The 20,564-nt window shown below is 49.6% G+C and overlaps 2 protein-coding genes across 2 annotated transcripts; one reads left to right on the top strand and one right to left on the bottom strand.

Annotated features, from left to right (window-relative positions):
- Window positions 1-8,684: 8,684 nt before the first annotated feature.
- On the bottom strand, window positions 8,685-10,640 carry LOC117858261 (high-affinity nitrate transporter 2.3). Its single transcript, XM_034741300.2, has one exon. It carries the CDS (start codon window positions 10,481-10,483, stop codon window positions 8,942-8,944), a length of 1,542 nt encoding a protein of 513 aa, XP_034597191.1. The 5' UTR covers window positions 10,484-10,640; the 3' UTR covers window positions 8,685-8,941.
- Window positions 10,641-15,009: 4,369 nt separating this feature from the next.
- On the top strand, window positions 15,010-16,084 carry LOC117859264 (uncharacterized). Its single transcript, XM_034742473.2, has 2 exons — window positions 15,010-15,338; window positions 15,453-16,084. Exons 1-2 carry the CDS (start codon window positions 15,147-15,149, stop codon window positions 15,882-15,884), a joined length of 624 nt encoding a protein of 207 aa, XP_034598364.1. The 5' UTR covers window positions 15,010-15,146; the 3' UTR covers window positions 15,885-16,084.
- Window positions 16,085-20,564: the final 4,480 nt, after the last annotated feature.

The raw sequence follows: 20,564 nt of genomic DNA, 5'->3' as shown, positions 1-20,564 counted from the left end.
CACAAGGGTCACCGTCGGCGATGGCTCCTCTACAGCCTTCTTCTGGGAGGACTGCTGGACTAGCTCCCAGTCCCTCGCTACAGCCTTCCCTGCACTATACAGCCATGTCAGCTCACACAACGCCTCGTTTCATGACGTGCGCTCGCTGGGACTCGAACACTTCCTTGTGCCACGACTGTCCCCCCCGGCCCTTCAGGAGCTTGACACCGTTCACTCACTTCTCGCTGCAACCAGTGTATCACACTCGGCGGACAATCGACAGTGCATCTTCCAGAAACAAACCGGTCAGCTCTCCACAGCTGCCATCTACCGCGCCTCAACCTCGACAGGCAGCCCATGTTCCTCCCACACCTTCATCTGGAAGAACAAAGCTCCTCCAAAGGTTCGTTTCTTCGCCTGGCTCCTGGCTCAGGGGCGTATCCAGTGCAAGTCAAGACTAAAATATGTCAATGTGGTCGACAATGATACATGTGCAATCTGCGGCCTCGCTCCTGAAGATGCCGACCATATCATCTCTCGGTGCCGTTCGCCGCATCCTTCTGGTGCCACATCGGCTGGGACGCCGCCCAGCTGCCGGCGGTCTATGCTCTCTGGACTGTGGCACCACCCTCCAGCTTCTCTCCGCAGGCCCTCTCTACAATGGTGTTGTTCTGCTGCTGGCACCTCTGGAAACATCTGAATGCTGTGGTCTTCCAGGCAGCCTCCCCATCACTGCCGGTCTTGCTGTCCATCTGCAGGTCTGAAGCTCCCCTGTGGCGCCACCGCCTCCCTGCCTCTCTCCATCCTGTGCTGGACTTCTGGTGCTCTAAATTTGCCATGTAATTACGTCTTTCATACATTTGCTTCTCTGCTTTCCTCTCCAGGCTTTGGCCTGTTGTTGTAAGAACCTACCATTAAAGAAAAACCAAAAAAAAGAAAAACAAAAAAAAATCTGTCTACTACCTGGAGTGGCAGCAATGTCCCCACAGCTCCCTCCCCCGCCGCCTCCGGCGGCGCGCCCCGCCCCGCCCCGCCGACCAAGCTCCAGCGCCGCTCCCTCCCAGCAACCAGAACCTCCGCGGCCTCCTGGCCATCCCCACCGCTGGCCCCTCGTCCAGCTTCCAGACCCCGCACAGAGACCCTGGCAGCTGCTTTTCCCCCCAGATCCCCTTTCATCAATTTGAACTGCAGAACTCCAGATGCTTCCCAGGTAAGCTCCGTAGCACGAATCTCGCCAGATCCGCAGCAATCACGCCTCGCCCGGCCCTTTCTCTCCTACGCGCAAGTTGTCAAGGGTGATCATGCGCCGCCACCTGGTAAGGCTCCTCTATCCGCTTTTACTGCTCCCACCTGCTGCAGTAACTCCGCCCATGGCTGTGCGTCTTCTCCGCCCAGCTACCGCCTCATCCGGAGCAGTTACTCCCGCAGCGCGTCTTCTCCACTCATCTCCCGCCTTGCTGCCTCTAAAGCTGTGCCCGAGGTGACCGGAGCGCGGCGCAAGGACGACCTCTTCACTCCTCAAGATGGCTGGACGGCCGTCAGACAGCCTCACTGGTGGAGGAGAGGGCGCCATTCAAGTCCGCCTGGCCGACCTTCTCCCCATCGACACTCCGACAGTGAACGCCCCCGACTCCAACCTTCCCCAACGCTGCAAGCTTTTCGGGCCAGAACAAACAGGCGTTGCTTCATCTGTTTGGCCCCGGATCATCGCGCCGCATCCTGCCGCGACCCCGTCAGGTGCTACCTCTGCCTCCGCTACGGTCACCGCGCCAAGCTCTGCCCTACTGGCCGTCGCCTCAGCAAAAGGCCATCTGTGCAGCGCCCTCACCGTCGCGCGGAGTTCGCCGGGGAGCAGAATCGACGCGCGCCCCCCCTTCACCACGCTCGGCCTTCACAGGTGCATCTTCGCCAGGCTCGGGCTTTAGCTCGCCAACAACCCCTTTGTCACCAAGCTCGACCTCCTCTTCGTCAGCAGTCACCCCCACGCCAAGCTCGGTCTCCGCCACGACAACAGCCGACACCTCGTCGGATCCGATCGCCTCCTCGCCAACACCTGCCCCCGCCGCCGAAGCCCGCACCCTCGATGACCATGTCACGGCTCGGCGACCCCGCGACTAGGCCGGAGCAGGTGGATTGCCTGGTTCAAGCAACCGGGGACATCGACACCGATCTGCGTGACTGGGAGACGACGGCGGTGGTCACTTGGGCTGTGCGTGGCCAGGAACCTGTCGACCCACGCGACGTCGAACGCGCCATCAGGGAGGAGTTCAGGTTGCGCCACGGAGAGGTGACCGTCTCACGCCACTTTCCTGAGGCTTTCTTGATCAAGTTTAAGTACAGTCACCACTGCACCGAAGCTCTCCAGAAGGGGAAGGCTGCAGGTTCCGGCGTGGAAGTCTACTTCACCAAGTGGAGAAGCCTGCGTGATGCTGAAGGCGCAGCGCTACTCTTCCGTGTCAGGCTCTGCCTTGACGGCGTGCCGATGCATGCTTGGCGAGCTGACATTGTGGAACGGCTCATCGGCAGCACCTGCGCCCTTGAGGCCATCGACACCAACCTGGAGCAACCGCACGAGACGAAGACGATCAACCTTTGGGCTTGGACAGCTAACCCAAGCTCCATCCCAAAGTGTGCCTGGCTCACGTTCACCGGCCGGGCACGCGACCCCAGGCTGGAGGACGTGATGGTGTCCAAGACACCACCGGGACAGTGGCAGCGTGGCGTCAAGCACTGCGTCATCCTTCACCTCGAGGAGATCCAAGACTACACCCTTGCATCCGTCAACCTCGACGACCGGACGTCTTGCACGCCGTCGATCCGCCGGCTCCCTCCCTGGCACCTTGGGTGCATCGACGGGGAGACGAGACCTCGACGGGTGGAACATGTAGAGCGCCAACTTTCGCCTCCGCGCTCTGACCATCCTCGCCATGGTCGGAGCAGTGCGGCGGGGGAGAGCGACCGGCACGATGAAAAGGAGGATCGCCAGCGAAGGAGCTACAACAACGACCATCCCACCAGCAGGTGGAACGTCTGGCGCCGGCGAAACGACGACGACAACGACCGCGATCAGCACGGGCGAGGTGACCGTACCCGACGCGCACATGACGCGCACAAGGGCACGGGCGGCGACACCGGCCGGGAGCGCGACCGCTCGCCCAGGCGCCGGAACTGGGGTGGCGGGAGCAAGCACGGGGAGCGGCAGCACCAAACCCAACCCAGCGGCACCTCCATGCCTCATCAGCTCTCCCTGTTCGGCCCTGTTCGTGACGCGAGAGCGCTTGAACTAAAGTTCCTGTTCGCTAACCGTGCTTCTAATATGAAGGAAGCAGCTGCAAACTTTCTATGCAGGCAAGATGGAAAGACCGACGGCAATCCTCCCCAACTGCCCAGCCTGTATGACTACATCAACAAAGCGGCCATCCTGGCCGATGCTCTTCACCTTACACATGAAGGGGATGAAGTCTGGTCCAGGGAGCAGCGCAAAGACAAGAACAGCCAGCCGACGGTCAAGGTGTCACAAGCGTTCAATCGCATCAAAGTCGACCTGGCAATGCCCATCCACAACTCATCCATGGGGGACACAACTACGGTACAGGAGCTCTCGCCTGGCTGGAACCAGGAGCCTCCAATGCTACCTTCGTCTACACCTCTAATGCCATTGCATCTCACCTAGCAGGCACACCTTTCTTAACTCCCCTCCTCTTGAACAGATGGCGCGCACCTCCCCCGGCGGCACAGGTGGCCTGAATGATTTGCAGGACACGGCTGCAGACCCAATCTCGGTCCAGGAGGTGGAGGAGGCGCTGAACAGCCTCCAGGTGCACCTCCAGCGAATCACCCACGAGCTGCCACAGCCGCTGTCACCTTCGGTTGACAGGGACCATTGCCCCTCTAACAATGCACATATCGAGCAGGTGCTGAAGCAGCAGCATGGAGCAGCAACAAACACTGGAAACGTCAGCAGCATGGCCGGGCCAATCTCTGCGGTCAGCACCTTCTTCACCAAGCCGGCACAGGTGCTTCAGCTCCAGACAATGGAGACAGGCAAGGAGGACCAGACGCAGCATCAGCAGGGCAAGGCGCCTAAGCCGCGACGACCAAAACGTGTTTTTGACATGTCGACGCCCATCGAGGCTGCTTTGCAGGATTACTTGTCTATGTTTCAGGGTCCGGTGCCTCAAGATGTTATTGCGGCGCTGACGGCGGCTTTCAACCTTGATGACCCTGCTGCTCAAGAGCTTGATGAAGCAATGGCTAGGGTGGCTGGCGAAGCCATTGAAGACTTTCACGGGGACATAGCTCAGGAGGGAGAAGGGGAAGCCGCCAACAACATTCACGGAGGGGCCTTTGCTGCAGCGACTGCAGCTCCGCAGGCCATCATCTGATCCAAATGCAGCAACCAAAGAGAGTCCTGCTACTTATCATGTTAACCACAAGATCTGTAATCACTAATTTCTGCAGCTCAGCCGTCGTATCAGTTATGCTACAGTTCAGCTCAAATGTAATCTTGCCACCTGAACAATGCTATAGGGTTTCACTTATGTCTGCAATTCGTCCCCTTCGTGTGTTGACCAAGAGAAGTATGCCTGTGCTGCCTGTTGGCTGCCTGCTGTCTGCTGCTTGTATGCAACAATGCTACGGTGCTCCTCTGGTGCATTATTTGCCTTCAGCTGCCTGCTCGAACGTGGTCTTTCTCTGCAGCTGGTGCTCAGTGTCACGAGCAATGGCAGCATGTCAACACTGGTGGGTGCTGCGTATACCAAGTGTGGGTGGGTGCTGCAATGCTTGTGCATGTACCGTCCCATGGAGTGGGCAAAGCCAGTCAGGGACAAGCGTTTCACAAATCCCTCATGAATCTTGAAATCCTATGCTGGAACGTGAGAGGCCTAAACCAGAGAGCGAGGAGAGATACAGTACGGGAGACCATTTCATCAACCCTTTGCCACATTGCATGCCTCCAGGAAACCAAGTTAAGTAATATTGACCACTTCACGGCAAGCTATTTAGGAGGCTCCAGGCTTGACAGCCACTCGTACAAGCCGGCTGGGGGACCTAATGGAACCAGGGGTGGCATCCTACTGTTATGGAACAGCTCTCACGTTGCGCTCACAGACATTGTGCTAGGAACCTATCACATAACAGCAACAGTAGCAATGCAGGAAACGGAGAATTCGTTCACGCTCACCGTGGTTTATGGGCCAACACAATCTAATGAAAAACCCCAGTTCCTAGTAGAAATACAAGCACAGCGACCTCAACGCGGCTCTCAATGGTTAGTCCTGGGCGACTTCAACATTATTTACAAAGCAAGCGACAAAAATAATAACAAGCTAAACCTGAGGCTTATGAATTTATTCAAACAAGCACTAGATGACACTGATCTACGCGAGATACATCTTCAAAATAGGCAATTCACTTGGAGCAACGAGAGGCAAAGCCCGACACTTGTTAGACTGGATAGAGTTTTTGCAAATGCGGAATGGGAAAATGCATTCAACACCCACGTTCTACACGCTCTTTCAACTTCCCTATCCGACCATTGTCCTATCTTGCTCTCTAATCAGAGTGGCCCCAGGCGCCCCAGATCCTTCAAGTTTGAGAACTATTGGACAATACTCCCGGGGTTTACGGATACTGTAGCACGTGCGTGGACCACGCACTCGCCGCATCACGAGCCTTTTCACAGGCTCTTTCACAAGCTTCACACCACAGCTGTCGCACTAAGAGAGTGGAGTGGACGCCTCATACCGGATGCGAGAATGCAGTTGCATATGGCCCTGGATGTGATTCTACGGTTCGACATAGCGCAAGAACACCGGCAACTTACGGAGGCCGAGCGAACCCTGCGGAGCAGACTAAAGCTAAGGGTCATGGGGCTAGCCATAATTGAGCGCGCGCGCAAAAATCAAGCAAGCAGAAGCTCAAACCTTAAACTCGGAGACGCTAATACGCGTTTTTTTCACCGGCGAGTAAACTCCAGGAAGCGCAAAAATTACATACCGAAGCTTAAAAGAGAGAATGGCTGGGCGTGCACACACGAAGAAAAAGGCGGCCGACATACAAGATTTTTTTACGGCAGCCATGAAGCAGCCCCAACCACGCATAGTGGACCTCAATTGGGACCTTCTTCGCCTCAACCAGCATGATCTGTCATTTCTAGACTCACCATTCTCCGAAGAGGAAATCAAGCAAGCAATCCTTAGCATGCCAGGGGATAAAGCCCCTGGTCCGGACGGGTTTACGGGGCTATTCCTAAAATCATGCTGGAGCACCATAAAACAGGACGTAATGGCAGCAGTAAATGCGTTCTACTATCTCCGATGCAACAGCCTCCAGCTAATTAACACAGCTACCATCATTCTCATCCCGAAGAAAGAGGGGGCGAACACTGTGCAGGACTTCAGGCCTATAAGCCTCATTCACTCGTTCATCAAGATCATCACGAAGGCTATGGCACTGAGATTACAACCCCACATGAATACAATTGTCTCCAAATGCCAAAGCGCGTTCATTAAGACGCGGAGTATCCATGACAACTTTATGACAGTGCGAAGTACGGCAAGAAGATATCATAGGAACAAAGTGCCAGCTATTTTCCTCAAATTGGACATCGCTAAAGCCTTCGACTCCATACGATGGGACTACCTTCTCCTACTTCTGCGCCACTTGGGATTCCCCGCTCGCTGGTGCGATTGGACTGCGGCCATTCTGTCTACCTCTTCTTCACGCGTCCTCCTAAATGGAGTCCCGAATCCACCAATAAAACATGGTCGTGGGTTGAGGCAAGGTGACCCATTATCACCGCTTCTATTCGTTATAGCGATCGATCCCCTTCAAAGGATCCTGCAATTAGCGACAGATATGAACATCCTTACCAGACTACGCGGAAGGGCGCCCTCATGCCGTATTTCGATGTACGCGGATGATGCGGCATTATTCATAGCACCAAGAAAAGAGGAAATTGATGCACTAACTAACATCTTGGAAAATTTCGGGGATGCAACAGGTCTCAAAACAAACTTCCGCAAATCGACTATCGTCCCTATCTGTTGCGAAGGCGTGCAATTGGACGTGGTACTGAAAAATCTACCGGCGAGAAGGGGAGCCTTTCCAATCAAATACCTTGGGCTACCACTATCCACACTGCGACTGAAAGCTGTAGATTTCCAACCCTTGTTAGACAAGATCGTGGCCAAGTTAAATAGTTGGAGTGGCAGAAACATGACGATAGCTGGCAGACTCACTTTGGTCAAATCAGTATTAACTGCTCAGCCGGTTTACTTACTATCGGCCCTCGAAGCGCCCAAAGAGATACTGAAGATTATTGATGCTAAGCGAAGGAAATTCCTATGGGCGGGGACGGAGCCGCTCACAGGCGGGAAATGCAAAGTGAATTGGACACGATCTGCAAGGCCTAAAAGGGGAGGAGGGCTAGGTGTGTTACACCTCGGAAAATTCTCCAGGGCCTTGCGGTTACGATGGCTCTGGCAGGACTGGATGAATGATGGTCCTTCCTGGGAAAGCCAGGACATCCCTTGCTCCCAAACGGACCGCAAACTCTTTGCGGCGGCAACCAAGATTACAGTGGGAGACGGCAACAAGACTTCCTTCTGGGACAGTGGCTGGGTAAATGGACAAAGGCCAAGGGACATTGCGCCAAATCTATATCGTATCTCCAGAAGGAAGAACAGGACACTACATGATGCAATCGCAAATCACACGTGGATAAGAGATTTAAACCTTCTTCATCAAGGATTTACTACCACATATTTCACTGAGTACTACCGACTATGGGTTGAGACCAACCGCTTGCACCTTACGCCAGGTGTCCCGGACACCATCACATGGAAATTCACGCCGAATGGGAAATATAGCACACAATCGGCATACAGAGTACAATTCATAGGATCCATGACAACTAATCTCGAGAACCTAATCTGGAAAACATGGGCGCCACCAAAGTGCAAATTCTTCAGCTGGTTAGCCGTGCAAGATAGAATTTGGACAGCGGATAGACTCCAGCGTCGGGGATGGACCAGTAACCCAACCTGCACCCTTTGTAGCACAGCGCAGGAGACAGGGTATCACCTTTTCGCCGACTGCAGTTTCACACGGCTAATTTGGACGGAAATTAACACATGGACGCAATGCCCTAACATTGATCCAAGCCGTTGGGATAGGCACGACTCCATACATAATTGGTGGATAGCTACGCTGGCTAGCCCGGTGGCCGAGGGGAACGGGGGGAAAGGGTTGCGGACCCTAATTATACTCGTTCTTTGGGAAATCTGGCTAGAGAGAAATCGGAGGGTCTTCCAACACAAACACACGACAGTTACCCAGATAACCGACAGCATCAAGAACCAAGCTGTGATGTGGGTTGCTGCGGGAGCTAAACACTTGGGGGACTTTCTCTCAGGTTGAGTGTCCTGTTTTGTACTAGTTGTCATAGCGGAGTTCTGCCTCCCCGTTTCGGGGATGCGAGTGTACAGCTTGTATAGTACGTTTGTATACGGCCCGTCGGGCTTTTCCTCTCTTTTAATATAGCAGCAGCTCTCCTGCTGGCTCATTTAAAAAAAAAAAGAACCTACCATTCTCGGCACGCCGACATCTAGTGGTAATATATTCAGGTGGGGACAAAATTCGCCCCCCCCCCCCCCCCCCCCCCCCGACTGCTCAAAAAAAAATTGTGATGATCATCAGAGTTGTACTGTGAAATGTGATAAGTAGTATATCTTTTGGTTGGATATTGACCAAGGACTGAAATAAGAAATCACAAATATACAATGCCTTATGATGTCACTCAGCTCTCTTTGCCGAAACTCGTCATCAGCTTTTCCTTCAAACCAAGAAATTACCACATGGCTGCACAACACACAGTAAAACAGCACACAACCAATTGTTCACGCGGGACCTTGTCACCTTGACTATACGAGCAGCACCAAAACCATGGGCATGGCTTTCACACGTCGGCCGGCGAGGACTCGACGGGGACAGTAGTGTGCTTGGACTGGCTGCCCAACCTCCCCCCTTCCAGCACGCTGTTCTCCGCGAAGCGTACGCACCCGGCGTTGTACCCCTTCTCGCGCTCCTGCGCCGTCCACTCCCGGTTGTAGTAGTCCTCCGCCGTCGCCCCGGGCCGCGGCCCCATGAACATGCCTCCCCACTGCGGGAAGTAGATGAGCGTGATCGGCAGCGTGCAGGCGATGATCATGAGCCCCATGTACTTGATCCCCGTCTCCGTCTTGTATTTGGAGCCGTGGAAGAAGATGACCTGCGTGAGCACGGCGCCCACGTTGCCCCCGCCGCCGGTCATGCCGGAGATGAGCCCCAGCGACCTCCGGGAGACGAACGGCACGATGCCGAAGGTGAGCCCGCAGGCCGCCTGCACGAAGAAGGAGAAGAGGATCATGACGGCGACGGACGCGCCGAAGGAGTAGTCCACGGCGCCCAGCACCACGCACAGGACGCCCCCGATGGTCTGCACCACCCACAGCCCCCACAGCCTGCCGCGCATGCCGTACCGGGCCGAGAGCCAGTCGGACATGAGCCCGCCGCCGGGGCGGGAGATGATGTTGGCCATCCCGAAGCTGGCGGCGATGAACCCGGCGGTCCTGAGCTTCACGCCGAACCGGTCGTAGAAGTACTGCGCGATGATGTTGTCCACGGCGAGCTCCACGCCGAAGCAGTAGCCGTAGGTGAGCGCCAGGATCCAGCCGCGGTAGTTGGTCACGGCGTGGCGGAACACGTTGCCGAAGCTGTCCTTGTGCATGTCCCCGGACTTGTGCAGCTTCCGGTAGTTGCCGTCGGGCATGTCCTGCCCGAACGCCAGCACCGCGATGGCCGACACCGTCTGCATCAGGCCCGGGATGAAGAACGCCACGCGCCACGCCGTGAAGGGCGTGCTCCCGACCTTGCGGATGACCTCGTACACCAGCGGCATCAGCAGCTGCACGGCGCCGCCGCCGAGGTTGCCCCACCCGCCGGCGACGCCGTTGGCCAGACCCACCTTGGGCGGCGAGAACATGGAGCTCATCCAGAACTGCGTGGACACGAACGACGCCAGCGAGAACCCCGTGAAGAAGCGCACGAGGAGGAAGGAGGACGCCGAGTCGATGATGGCCGAGCAGTAGACGGCGGGAGTGGTGAGGAGTATGATGGAGGCGGACGCCAGGCGGGGCCCCACCAGGTCGCACGCCGTGCCCATGGCGACACGCGCGAAGACGGCGCCGGACACGGAGGCGATCCCGGCGTTGCCGATGTCCGTGGCCGTGAGCCCGAGCGTGTCGCGGATGAGCGGCAGCAGCGGCGGCGCCGCGAAGGTGGAGAGGAAGCAGCAGAAGAAGGAGAACCACGACAGGTGGAAGGCGCTCATGTGCGGCCTCGCGAAGGAGAAGAGCCAGAACTCGGTGGCCTGGTTGTCGGAGTCCACCGGCATCCTGAACGGCGGCTTGGGCGCCGCCTCCACCCCCATCGCCGCCGGCTTGAACTCCCCCTCCGCCATGCCGCCGGCCGCCTGCTTCTCTGTGCCTCACTACTCTTACTCCGTAACTCACCGTCGGTAGTACGTGGCTGTACTGATGCTGCGGCGCGAGGAGTTTATATAGAGCGGCACAGAGCTTGGAGCTGGCAGCTCCGGTCGCCGCGCGCGCGATGGTTGGGGACGGCGAGGGGGTAACTATGAAACGATTAAAGATTTGAGGCATGAGGTGGGGGCGATCTTATGGGACCAATGGAAGGCCGGCGCGCACGGCCCCGGAGTGTGCTCCGGCACCGGTGCTCTCTCACGTCGCGGCTTGTGTTGGCGAGTGGCGAGCTGGTTTGTGTCGCTTTCGGGGTGGACAAGGGAAGAATCGGACCCCTGACCTTGTAGGCCCGTGGAACTACGACTAGCACAGCTTCAACACTCCTCGAGATCCGAGGAATCCTGTTGGCGAGCGAGGAATCCTTTGGCTTTGAAGGCTTGGTGTGGAGCTGTGAATTCCCCAAGCACCGCACCCAGCTTAACTGCCGTCGTGCAGCAAGCATCGATGGTCGACGCTTTCGTTACAAAGAGAGCGTCTCATTTTACAAATTTTTGGGCGAAAGTTTTCTAATCATTCTAACACGATGCAACGGATGCTGCTGTTGTGCTACATACATCACAGGCATGTCTCTTATCTTCTTCCAGACCGGGTTAATCATCCAAGGAAAAGAAAATCATTCAAGAAACGTCACATGACATGGTGGTGCGACAAGATCCTGTCTTGCACATTACTTGTTCTGTTGTTTTCTATTGTCAAACAGTGGAATTGGAGCTAGCCGCTGTTTTGCTAGAAACAGGTATGTGCGTCCAAATGACGTCTAAAAATGAAGAAAAATGTCACAAGTGGGTTGGAAAGGCATTTAAAGATGTTGGGCGCATTCGCTTCAGCTTATTCAATCGGCTTATTAGCCACCAAACAGTATTTTCCTCTCACAACAAATCAGCCGTTTCAGCTTTTCAGCCGGCTTATAAGCTGAAGCGAACAGACCCGTTAACTTATTGGCGGTCACACCAATGATACATTTGAAAAGATCAAACTATAAGTATCTTTTCATGGACCTACCAACACAGCTAAGATTATGACAGCATATACCTTTTGGTTCAGGGAAAAAATGGACACCAGCATATACTTTCCGGTACAAGGAAAAAGAGGACACCAGCATAGGACTACGGTTTTCAGCAAAGATTGGGACACCATATATACTCCACTGGGATAATGCTCCACCAAATGAAAATATTCTTCATAAATAGTTGGAGATCCTTTACTACGGGTTGGAAACTATGTGTGTACATAGTTGCAACAGCGCATGGACAACAGCTAGAAAACTCAGTCCAGGTTCATATATAGATGCAATTAGACAAGCATGGTATAATCCTGGCATAATGTGTATGGCGAATCAACCGACGCTGCGTTTGTACATAGGCAAAATGACATTACGTTTTATCTACTTAGACCCTGCTTTGATCCACCCAACTAAAATTTAGCTTGATAAACTTTAGAAACTTTATTTTAGCTAATTCGCAAGGAAAAAAAAGAAACTTTATTTTAGCTAGCTAAAGTTTAGCTAGAGGTGTTTGGATCCACTAGCTAAATGATAGTTGAAGAGGTATTTATCTATCTTACCCCTCCCTCCCACTTTATTAGTTTAGCTGAGTTTAGCTGGGTTCAACCAACTAAAATAATCTTTAGCAAGCTAAAGTTTAGCTAGGTCCTGTTTGGATCCATAGTAGCTAAATTTAGCCAACTAAACTTTAGTCAATGGATCCAAACTGGACCTTAATTACCGTGACCTCTAGATTTTCAAAGGGGAAAACTACTAAAAAAAACCTGAGCAAAGAGTTGCACCAAATTTAGTTATGGATAAGTATAGATATCTTTTGTTTTGGAAGAAAAAAACGTTTCTCATTTGAGTATAAGGAATTCACAAACAGCACGGATACAGGAGAATGGAAAACATACCAAAACCTTTGAGCTGATTCAGCTCTTAAAAAGCACAAAAGGTTTAAACTAGCCACAAAACTATTGGTTAGGAAAATGACTAGGCGGTCGCCTTTCTATTTTATCTTTTTATTATTTGGAGGAAAATGACTAGGTGATCCGCCTTGCTGTTTTCTCTTTTCATTATTTGAGGAAAATGACTAGGTGATCCGCCTTGCTGTTTTCTCTTTTCATTATTTGAACTATTTTGACATCCAATTTGATTAGGTATCATCATCCTGAAAAGTTCTAACCTTTGTTGTCTCAAAGATAAACGAGGTTTGCCGAGAAGTACATTTCCTAGGATATTTGTCATGGTCGGAAGCATTGGCTTGAGCTTGCTTGGAATAACAAAAGAATGCTACAACTAGCATGTAAACAAACAAGCAAGCTTGCAGTACTTGCCATGAACTTAATTTATTATGAGATTCTATAGAACTGAGACACCCAACTTTGTGATTCTCTACCTCAAACTATGAAATCAAGATTCTTTCGTACTCGTAGCAACTAGCTAGCAGCCTAAAGTAATCGCTGTGCCACCCCCACGGACTGCGGGCTTTCGTCAGAACATGGCGGATTCTGCATCTGACTTTGGGATCTCGCATAATTAACCTTGTTGGCTTTCAGATACGGGGAAGTGATATGTCAGATTAAGTGATGCGCTTAACCTATTCAGATTTGGATTCTGATAGATCTGGACACATAAGGAACCAAAGACATTTGAAATAGTCCACACATCATATGCATGATGGATGTCATGGACCGAATTCATGCATTTCAAAATGATAATATTAGCTACATATTCCACCATCAACCATTCTTGATCATCCTGAATTTAGTGTAACATTGACTTATTATTACTCCGTCCGTTCCAAATTATAAGTCGTTTTGAACTTTTTGGATTCATAGATTTTGCTATGCATCTTGATATATATTATATCTAAATGCGTAGTAAAAGGTAAAAACCTAGAAAATCCAAAACGACTAATAATTTAGGACGGGGGAGTATAATACAGTAGTAATTCATTTAGTTCTGTGAATTCGGCAAATCTTACTAGTCTTCCAACTAGTTACGTTTGCTGTTCACGGAATACTGATGTACGGAGAAGCAGACAATATTGGACATTCAGTGGCAGGTATGAACATGGATTGATCTAAGACGAAATTCTTTGCAAATTGAAGAAAGCGGCCAATTTGCCTTCGTCATTGTCCAGATCTTGCGAGAACATGCAGCGGCTCTATCCATTCTTTTCGAGACCACCAGTTCAGACTTCAGACTGAAATTATTGGTTCAGGCCTGAAGTTTCCTGGTCGCATGTCCTGTAGTACCAAAGTTTTTCTCTAGGCGTTGTGATACATAACAACAGCTAAGATAGACGCCAACTTGCTCCTGCCAAATTGTCAAACTCTGTCTCGATCGAATCCAATTGGTTCCCAGTTTCCACTGCCCTACGGACCTGAGATAGGGATGCCCTGGCCTTCAACTCCATCATACCGGCGATCCCAACTGCTGAATGTGGCAATTCGGTGACCAGCCGCGGAGTTCCTCGCCAATCCCCTGCTCCTAGAGGCGTCATCGTTACGTCCTGCTGGTTAGTTTAGTCCAGATTCCATGGTGTCCTTGCTCTGACCTACGAAGATTCAAGATTCCGTTTCAACACTATTTATGTATCTAGTTGAGCGTTGAGAGTTGAGACGACTTTGATTTTTTTGTGCTCTGTATTTTATCGGCGTTGATGTATGTGCCGGCTCCCTAGTGCCGGAATCTTGCGGCTACTTTAAGTAATTCTGATGATATCATAAAATAGAAGATGCTTGAAATACACGAGCTGGCTATTGAATCGATAGAATTAACCTACTCATGTATAAACCCTTGGTTGGATAGTTGTGAACATTCTTATTTTTTTCCCTGAGTGGATTGGAGTCATGAATAATCTTCTACGAAGAAATTGAATTATCCTTTTTTAAAATGTCATTTTCCTCTCTTGGGTATTTGAGAGAGAGACAATGTCATTTCTGTGCGGCTTAGGTTGATGAAGTATACTCCAATCAAAATGATAATCTCACTGCAGAAGACGTACTTTGAAAACACAGAAGATTTAATTTGCTCATGTTGAAGGTACAACTGCCATTTGGGTACAACCAATTCTATGCACAAATACAGATTTTTTTAAGGAAAAGAAACGGATATATAGCACGTCTTTACTGACTAGAATTTCTTCAGAGCCAGAAAATGGAGATGGATATGAACTCTTGTCCTGTTGCAATGCATATAGGCTGGATAATGTTTCTAGAACTCCAAAAAGAAAAAGGAAAACAGAGAGGGCTTTTCAGTTCGTGCTCATGCATATCAGCATATGCATTTCCCTGGTGGCTCTCCATTTGCAATTTTTTTTTGGGAAATGCAATTTTTTTTTCATGTGCTCCATACCCAACAAAAATTGCGAAACCAATTGCAACGGGTGGAGCGACCTATAATGAAGGCTAGCCAGCCAGAGCAACCCAAAAAAGTTTACGGCCAATTTTCACTTGCAGTCAAGAGCCGACCTCTTTACCAGCACCATTTTTCCGGACACACGAACGGCTTCTGTTTATAGCCTCTCTCTCACGCTCTCGTCTCTCTTGTTTTGCTCACGCTCATTCCTCAATTCAAGGAACCGAGCAATGTTCCGATTCCGAGACCTCGCAGCCCTGATTCTCGTCGCCGCCTCGGCGGCGTCTTTGGATTCAGTTGGCGCCCGCGTGGTCCACCCCATCGTCAACCCGCCCACCGCGGCCGCCCCAGCCCCCGCCTCCGACGGCCGCCGCCTGTTCGCCACCGCCGGCCGCGATGAACTCATAGCGCTATGCCAACAGGTAGCACACATACACGAAACGTCAATTTATGGAGTACAGAGACGAAGTACGCGCAATGCTTCCTGTAGGGATATATTCTTGAAGATTATTGCTTACACATGATGGCGCGTTTAGATGCACTACAAGACGCTGTGCACCACGATGGCGATGCTGCCCGGCGTGTCGACGCCAGAGCAACTGCTGGACACGTCCCTGCGGATCACGGCAGTGAAGGCGGCGATGGCGGCGATGAAGCTGGACCAGGCGATAAAGTCTGGCGGCGGCGCGGAGGGCGAGGGGATGGCGTCGTCACTGCAGTCGTGCCGGGAGAGCTACGCGTCGCTGGTGGACTCGCTGAACAGCACGCGGGACACGCTGAGGAGCGGCGGCAGCAGCGCGGACCTCATGTCGGAGCTCTCCGCGGCGGGCACCTTCTCCACCGACTGCGAGGACATCTTCGACGAGCGGCCGGACCTGAAGTCGCCCATACCCGGGGCGCAGCGCCACATCAGCCGCCTCGTCAGCAACTGCCTCGACCTGGCATCCACCATCAAGGAGCAGCCCTAGGGGCCTAGGCAGACGTGGACATGCATGAATGGTAGCCATCTGCTAGTGTACGTTGCACTGTTGTTGTACATTTGCCATGGGGAGGCGCAGTGCGTTTATCATAGGTTTATATGTTTACTAATATAATACCTTTCAGCGTATATATATAGGTGTATTTGGGACTAAAGAAACACAATTGTAGTTGTGGCCGGTTTATTTTATTCTGAGCATGGAGAGTAACCGGCTGGTAAGGTTTATGTACTCGAATTTAATTCCTAAACTAATGCTGTAATGTAGGTCTAGTTATCAGCTATTTAAAGTTTTAAACCAAAGTATTGGCAAACATGTTAGATATGCAACACCGTCCAAACTTTTGATAGCATTTCTGTCACAAAAAATGTTTATGATTGCATTTTTAGTGACCATTAGAGCAGTAACTAGTCGTTCACCCCATTAAGACCATTTTTAGTTGGAATTTTATAGATGTTTCTGCGTCACCTCAGTTAATACGATGACATGTCAAAATATTTGGAGAGAGATATGGGAGCAGTATTAGCAGGATGAAACTAGGGCTCACTGTTTCCAACACGTTGGGAACCATATGTGAAACTCTCAATGAGAGAGTTTATGTTTCATCAACTCCCGATAGTCACTTAGGTGCAAGATTTTGATGGTGAGATAAAACTTTGCATTAGGAAACATAATTTTATTCATCAACTCAAATATGCTAAGATGACATGACACTATTGGAAACCACGCAATAAAACATTCCACTGAGAACACCCGCCACTCCCAATGTGAGTTTCATTCCAATTAAATTGAGTGCCGCACCAATATTTTTATGATGTGGCAATGAATTAATGGAGAGACAAAGGATTTTATCTGGGTGAAACTAGGTGCACATCATTTCGAAGACTGAAACATGTCAAAACTAGCATTGGCGGCCAGAGGGTTTCATTTCAACCGACTTCGCTTACATCAATTTTAATCAATCAAACTGTATATATTACTATCTTAATTGCATAAGGTAACTAAAAAAATAACAATAATAGAAAGGGGATACATGAATTGGGTAGAAGTCGTGTTTGAAAAAAACCCCAAAATTTGAGTTTTAACATGAATGGATTTCCATACTAAGCCAAACGAGGAGGCACTATTCATAGTGCGCGCGACTAATGGCTGCTCATCGCAGAATGTTGTTGAACCCTCTGCTCGTGCAGCCTCCTAGCGTGTGCACCTGGCGGTTTAAAGCATAGAAAGAAAAGCTAGACTGGAGATCGAATCGGTCAGGCTATCGGTTCTCTAGTTCACCAGCCCAATTAGTGGTTCATTATTTATTAATATAATATTATTTTTTCATGATTTGCATGGCAAATATGCAAGTTTTCGTACCCAAACATATTGCATGTGTCATAATAGATAAGATAACATAGAAATATCGCAATAGTCTATTGTCCAAAGTTCCAAACTAACATCCAGACATCGAACTAATCACTGGTTCACCAATAACGGTTCAATGGTTCGTTGGTTCAACCGGTTCGTATTGGTTCAATTGTAGGTTGAACCAAACCGATCAGGTCAATGCCATAGTTTTTCTGGTCCCAGCTGTGAATCGGTTTGCTTTTTTTTCTCTCTATGGTTTAAAGGTCAGGAATTGTCGTGAGTCAGATGACAAACAATTGCAACATAGTTGAAAGCTAAAAAAAAAATCACATTTTGCTTGCGAGCCGTGCACATGAAAGACCAGGCCCGCATCTCTTTGTGCCACAAGGCGAATCCTAGTTGCGCGCCACTATTGCGCTGATTATTTAGCCAACACTTCAAAGAAAAATGTTCGTTCCACATGAATCTCCTTATTTATACATGCACATATCCAAAACATTAAAAAATGTTGGCGAATGTAGAAAAATGATGAGGCAACAATTTAAGAAGTGTTGTTGGCCATTGAATTATGTTTTTTTTCTGGAAAAAATGGTAAAGACAAATTCTATAGTAAATAATGTTATTGAAGGTTGGTGCATGTGAAAATAATGTTAAAGAAAAATATTGGTCACCATCAATAAACGTTGAGCCAACACTTTAAGAAATGTTTGTAAAAATTAAGCCAACACTTTAAAGAAAATTATTGGTGAATGAAAAAATGTTAGGAATATTAAATAAATATTGGTTAATGTCAAAATAAATGTTAAGAAAAATGTTTGTGAATGTAAAAAAAATAAGTCAAGAAATGTTGACGAATGTCCAAAAAAGTTAAAAACATTGTTGGTGAACGTAAAAGTTTTTAAAGAAAAATATTGGTAAACGTCAATAAATATTGAGCCAACACTTTAATTTTTTGTGACAATTAAAACAACACTTTAAATAAAAAAATAATTGAAATGATAGATTAAAGCAAGGAGAGAGAGAAATATGAAAAAGAAAAATTATAAAAGATGCTAACTAATAAGGAAATAAAGAATACATGAATATTAAGAATGGAAAATATAAAGAATGAGAATAAATGAAAAAGCAAGTACAAGGAAGAAATAAAAAGTGAAAAGTGAAATAAGACTAAAAGGATAGAAGAAATAAAGCATCAGCGCTAGCAGCGGTGGCAAAAAGACCATCCTACCAGGCACGCGGGTCGTAACAACAGATAGCATAGAGGTCGCAAAACAAATGACGAAATCAACCCATTTAGCACATCCGGGCGCGATGGCCATCATTCCCGTTTTATTTTAGGAAAAAGTCATATTCACCTCCATGTAATATGGGCCAAGTTCATGTTTTCTCCCACGAGTCAAAAACCATCCGTTTCGCCTACTCTTACTTGCAAAACCGGATGTTTTTTATCTTCAACTCGAATCCAAAGCTGTTTTTGGCTGACATGGCCGGTTTTGTTCCACGTGGCGCCACCTCACCTATCCTTGCTGGCAAATATTCGGTGGGGTCCACATGTCAGCCGCTGTGATCTTCTTTCAGGGTTCCGCCAGGCGCACGATTAGGGGGTGGCTCGGTCGGATCGTCAAGCTCGAGACACGCATCGCATGCATCCTGACCCAACCGGAGATGGGAGAGACAAACTCCGCCTCCGCCGGCGGCCGACAACCATGTCCCTGGCTGCTATCTTCGTCTTCCTCCTCGTCCCCGCGCTGCAGCTGCTCGAACGCGACCACCTCGCCAGGAAGGTCAGTGCTGACCCCCTCGCCCTCGCGTGTTGCTCGTCTCATCGTCTGGTTGTCTCGAGCCCTGGATTTTCCGTGAATTCTTATTGGGCGAAAGAGTAACTTGCTTAGTGATTCCGTCAATTTCGGCGATGAATAGGAATCTAATTATGAGGAAACTGCTCCTTTAGCACTAAGTAATTTGAATTTTGGGGCAAACTTCTGAACCATTGGGCGAGGATGTGGAATGCAGGCTCGAGTTTCCGTATCCTGCGCATCTATTATAGCCTGCTGCATATATGTTCTCTAGTGTTTCCACTTATCACTGATGTGTTCCGTGCTTTATAGTGATGAGCAGATCAGACTGCGGCTTGAAATCAAGCAACTGTTGAAGGAGACCAATCAGCTGTCAACATACGCAATTAACCTTTCTTTGCCGTGACTCGAACTCGACTAATTCTTATACCACCGTACGTGATCCAAAATTTCTCTTCTGACCAAAGAATGAATTATAAGGCTTCCTTCTCGTGTCCGTCGTCGTCATCCGCGCATGGCAAGAGACAGCGAGAGGACGAGCACAAGATGCAGCGGCGAATGCAGGTCAGGTGTACGCAGAACGGCGGAAGATTAATTTCTTGCCGCTTCTTAGATGGATACGCTGGCATTGAGAGCTTAACCTGCTGCAACTCTAGCACGGTGCAGCTCACCGTGGATTCGATGAACCAGCGAGCTCAGTGGTCTCGAACTCTCGATGAACTGGGCGAATGCGAATGGACGAGGTTAACGCGCGACCCGTCGTGTGAACAGGCAGCGCGCGACTTCCATAGTGACATCAGCGATAAAAAATGCTTATGTTCCCTTTAAACGATCGTTACTCCGTCATCGAGTATCCATTTCTAAATCCGTTTGCATCATCATGTTCCTTGCAATAAAATCTACAAACAAGATCCATATTTGATATATTTTAAAGATATTTTACATGGCTATCAAGTTATATTGATTGTGACTAGAAATTTATATACAAACTGTAACAACTTATGTACAGATTAATATACAACTATAGATGTGATGGTTTAAACATTGTGATGGTTTAAGTAGAGGTACCATAGCAAACTTATACAATGACTGTGCAACAACTTATGTTATATGGGCCTGTTCGCTTCAGCTTATTCAACCGGCTTATCACCCACAAAACAGTGTTTTTCTCTCACAACAAATCAGCCGTTGCAGCTTTTCAGCCGGCTTATAAGCTGAAGCGAACAGGCCCTATATCTTTTGGTCTAGTAGTGAATATACTATACAGAGACAAAATATATCAATTTATATAAAGATCATATAACAACTCTTATGCAAACAATATCACGTAGTATGTCTGGTGACAACTTATATAGATATAATGTGATAGCTTTTTCCAATGCGAACATGGGACGGATGGGGAGATGCCACCGACGGTGGCGTCGCCTTTTTTATTCCCCACGTGGCTGGCAGACTGACAAGTGGGCCAGACACGTAGGAACGGTGACGTGGTGCCAGCTCGGACAAAACCATGTCCGAATCC

The sequence above is a fragment of the Setaria viridis genome, chromosome 5 (assembly GCF_005286985.2).
Source record: "Setaria viridis chromosome 5, Setaria_viridis_v4.0, whole genome shotgun sequence".
Classification (NCBI taxonomy): Eukaryota; Viridiplantae; Streptophyta; class Magnoliopsida; order Poales; family Poaceae; genus Setaria; species Setaria viridis.
Note: the sequence above shows the minus strand (reverse complement) of the source record. Positions and strands in the feature narration are given on the sequence as shown.

Bases quoted from the DNA above. Each gene is read 5' to 3' on its own strand.
- LOC117858261 (XM_034741300.2), bottom strand. From the start codon at position 10,483: ATGGCGGAGGGGGAGTTCAAGCCGGCGGCGATGGGGGTGGAGGCGGCG.
- LOC117859264 (XM_034742473.2), top strand. From the start codon at position 15,147: ATGTTCCGATTCCGAGACCTCGCAGCCCTGATTCTCGTCGCCGCCTCG. The intron at 15,339-15,452 runs GTAGCACACATA...TGGCGCGTTTAG, and splicing joins TCATAGCGCTATGCCAACAG to ATGCACTACAAGACGCTGTG.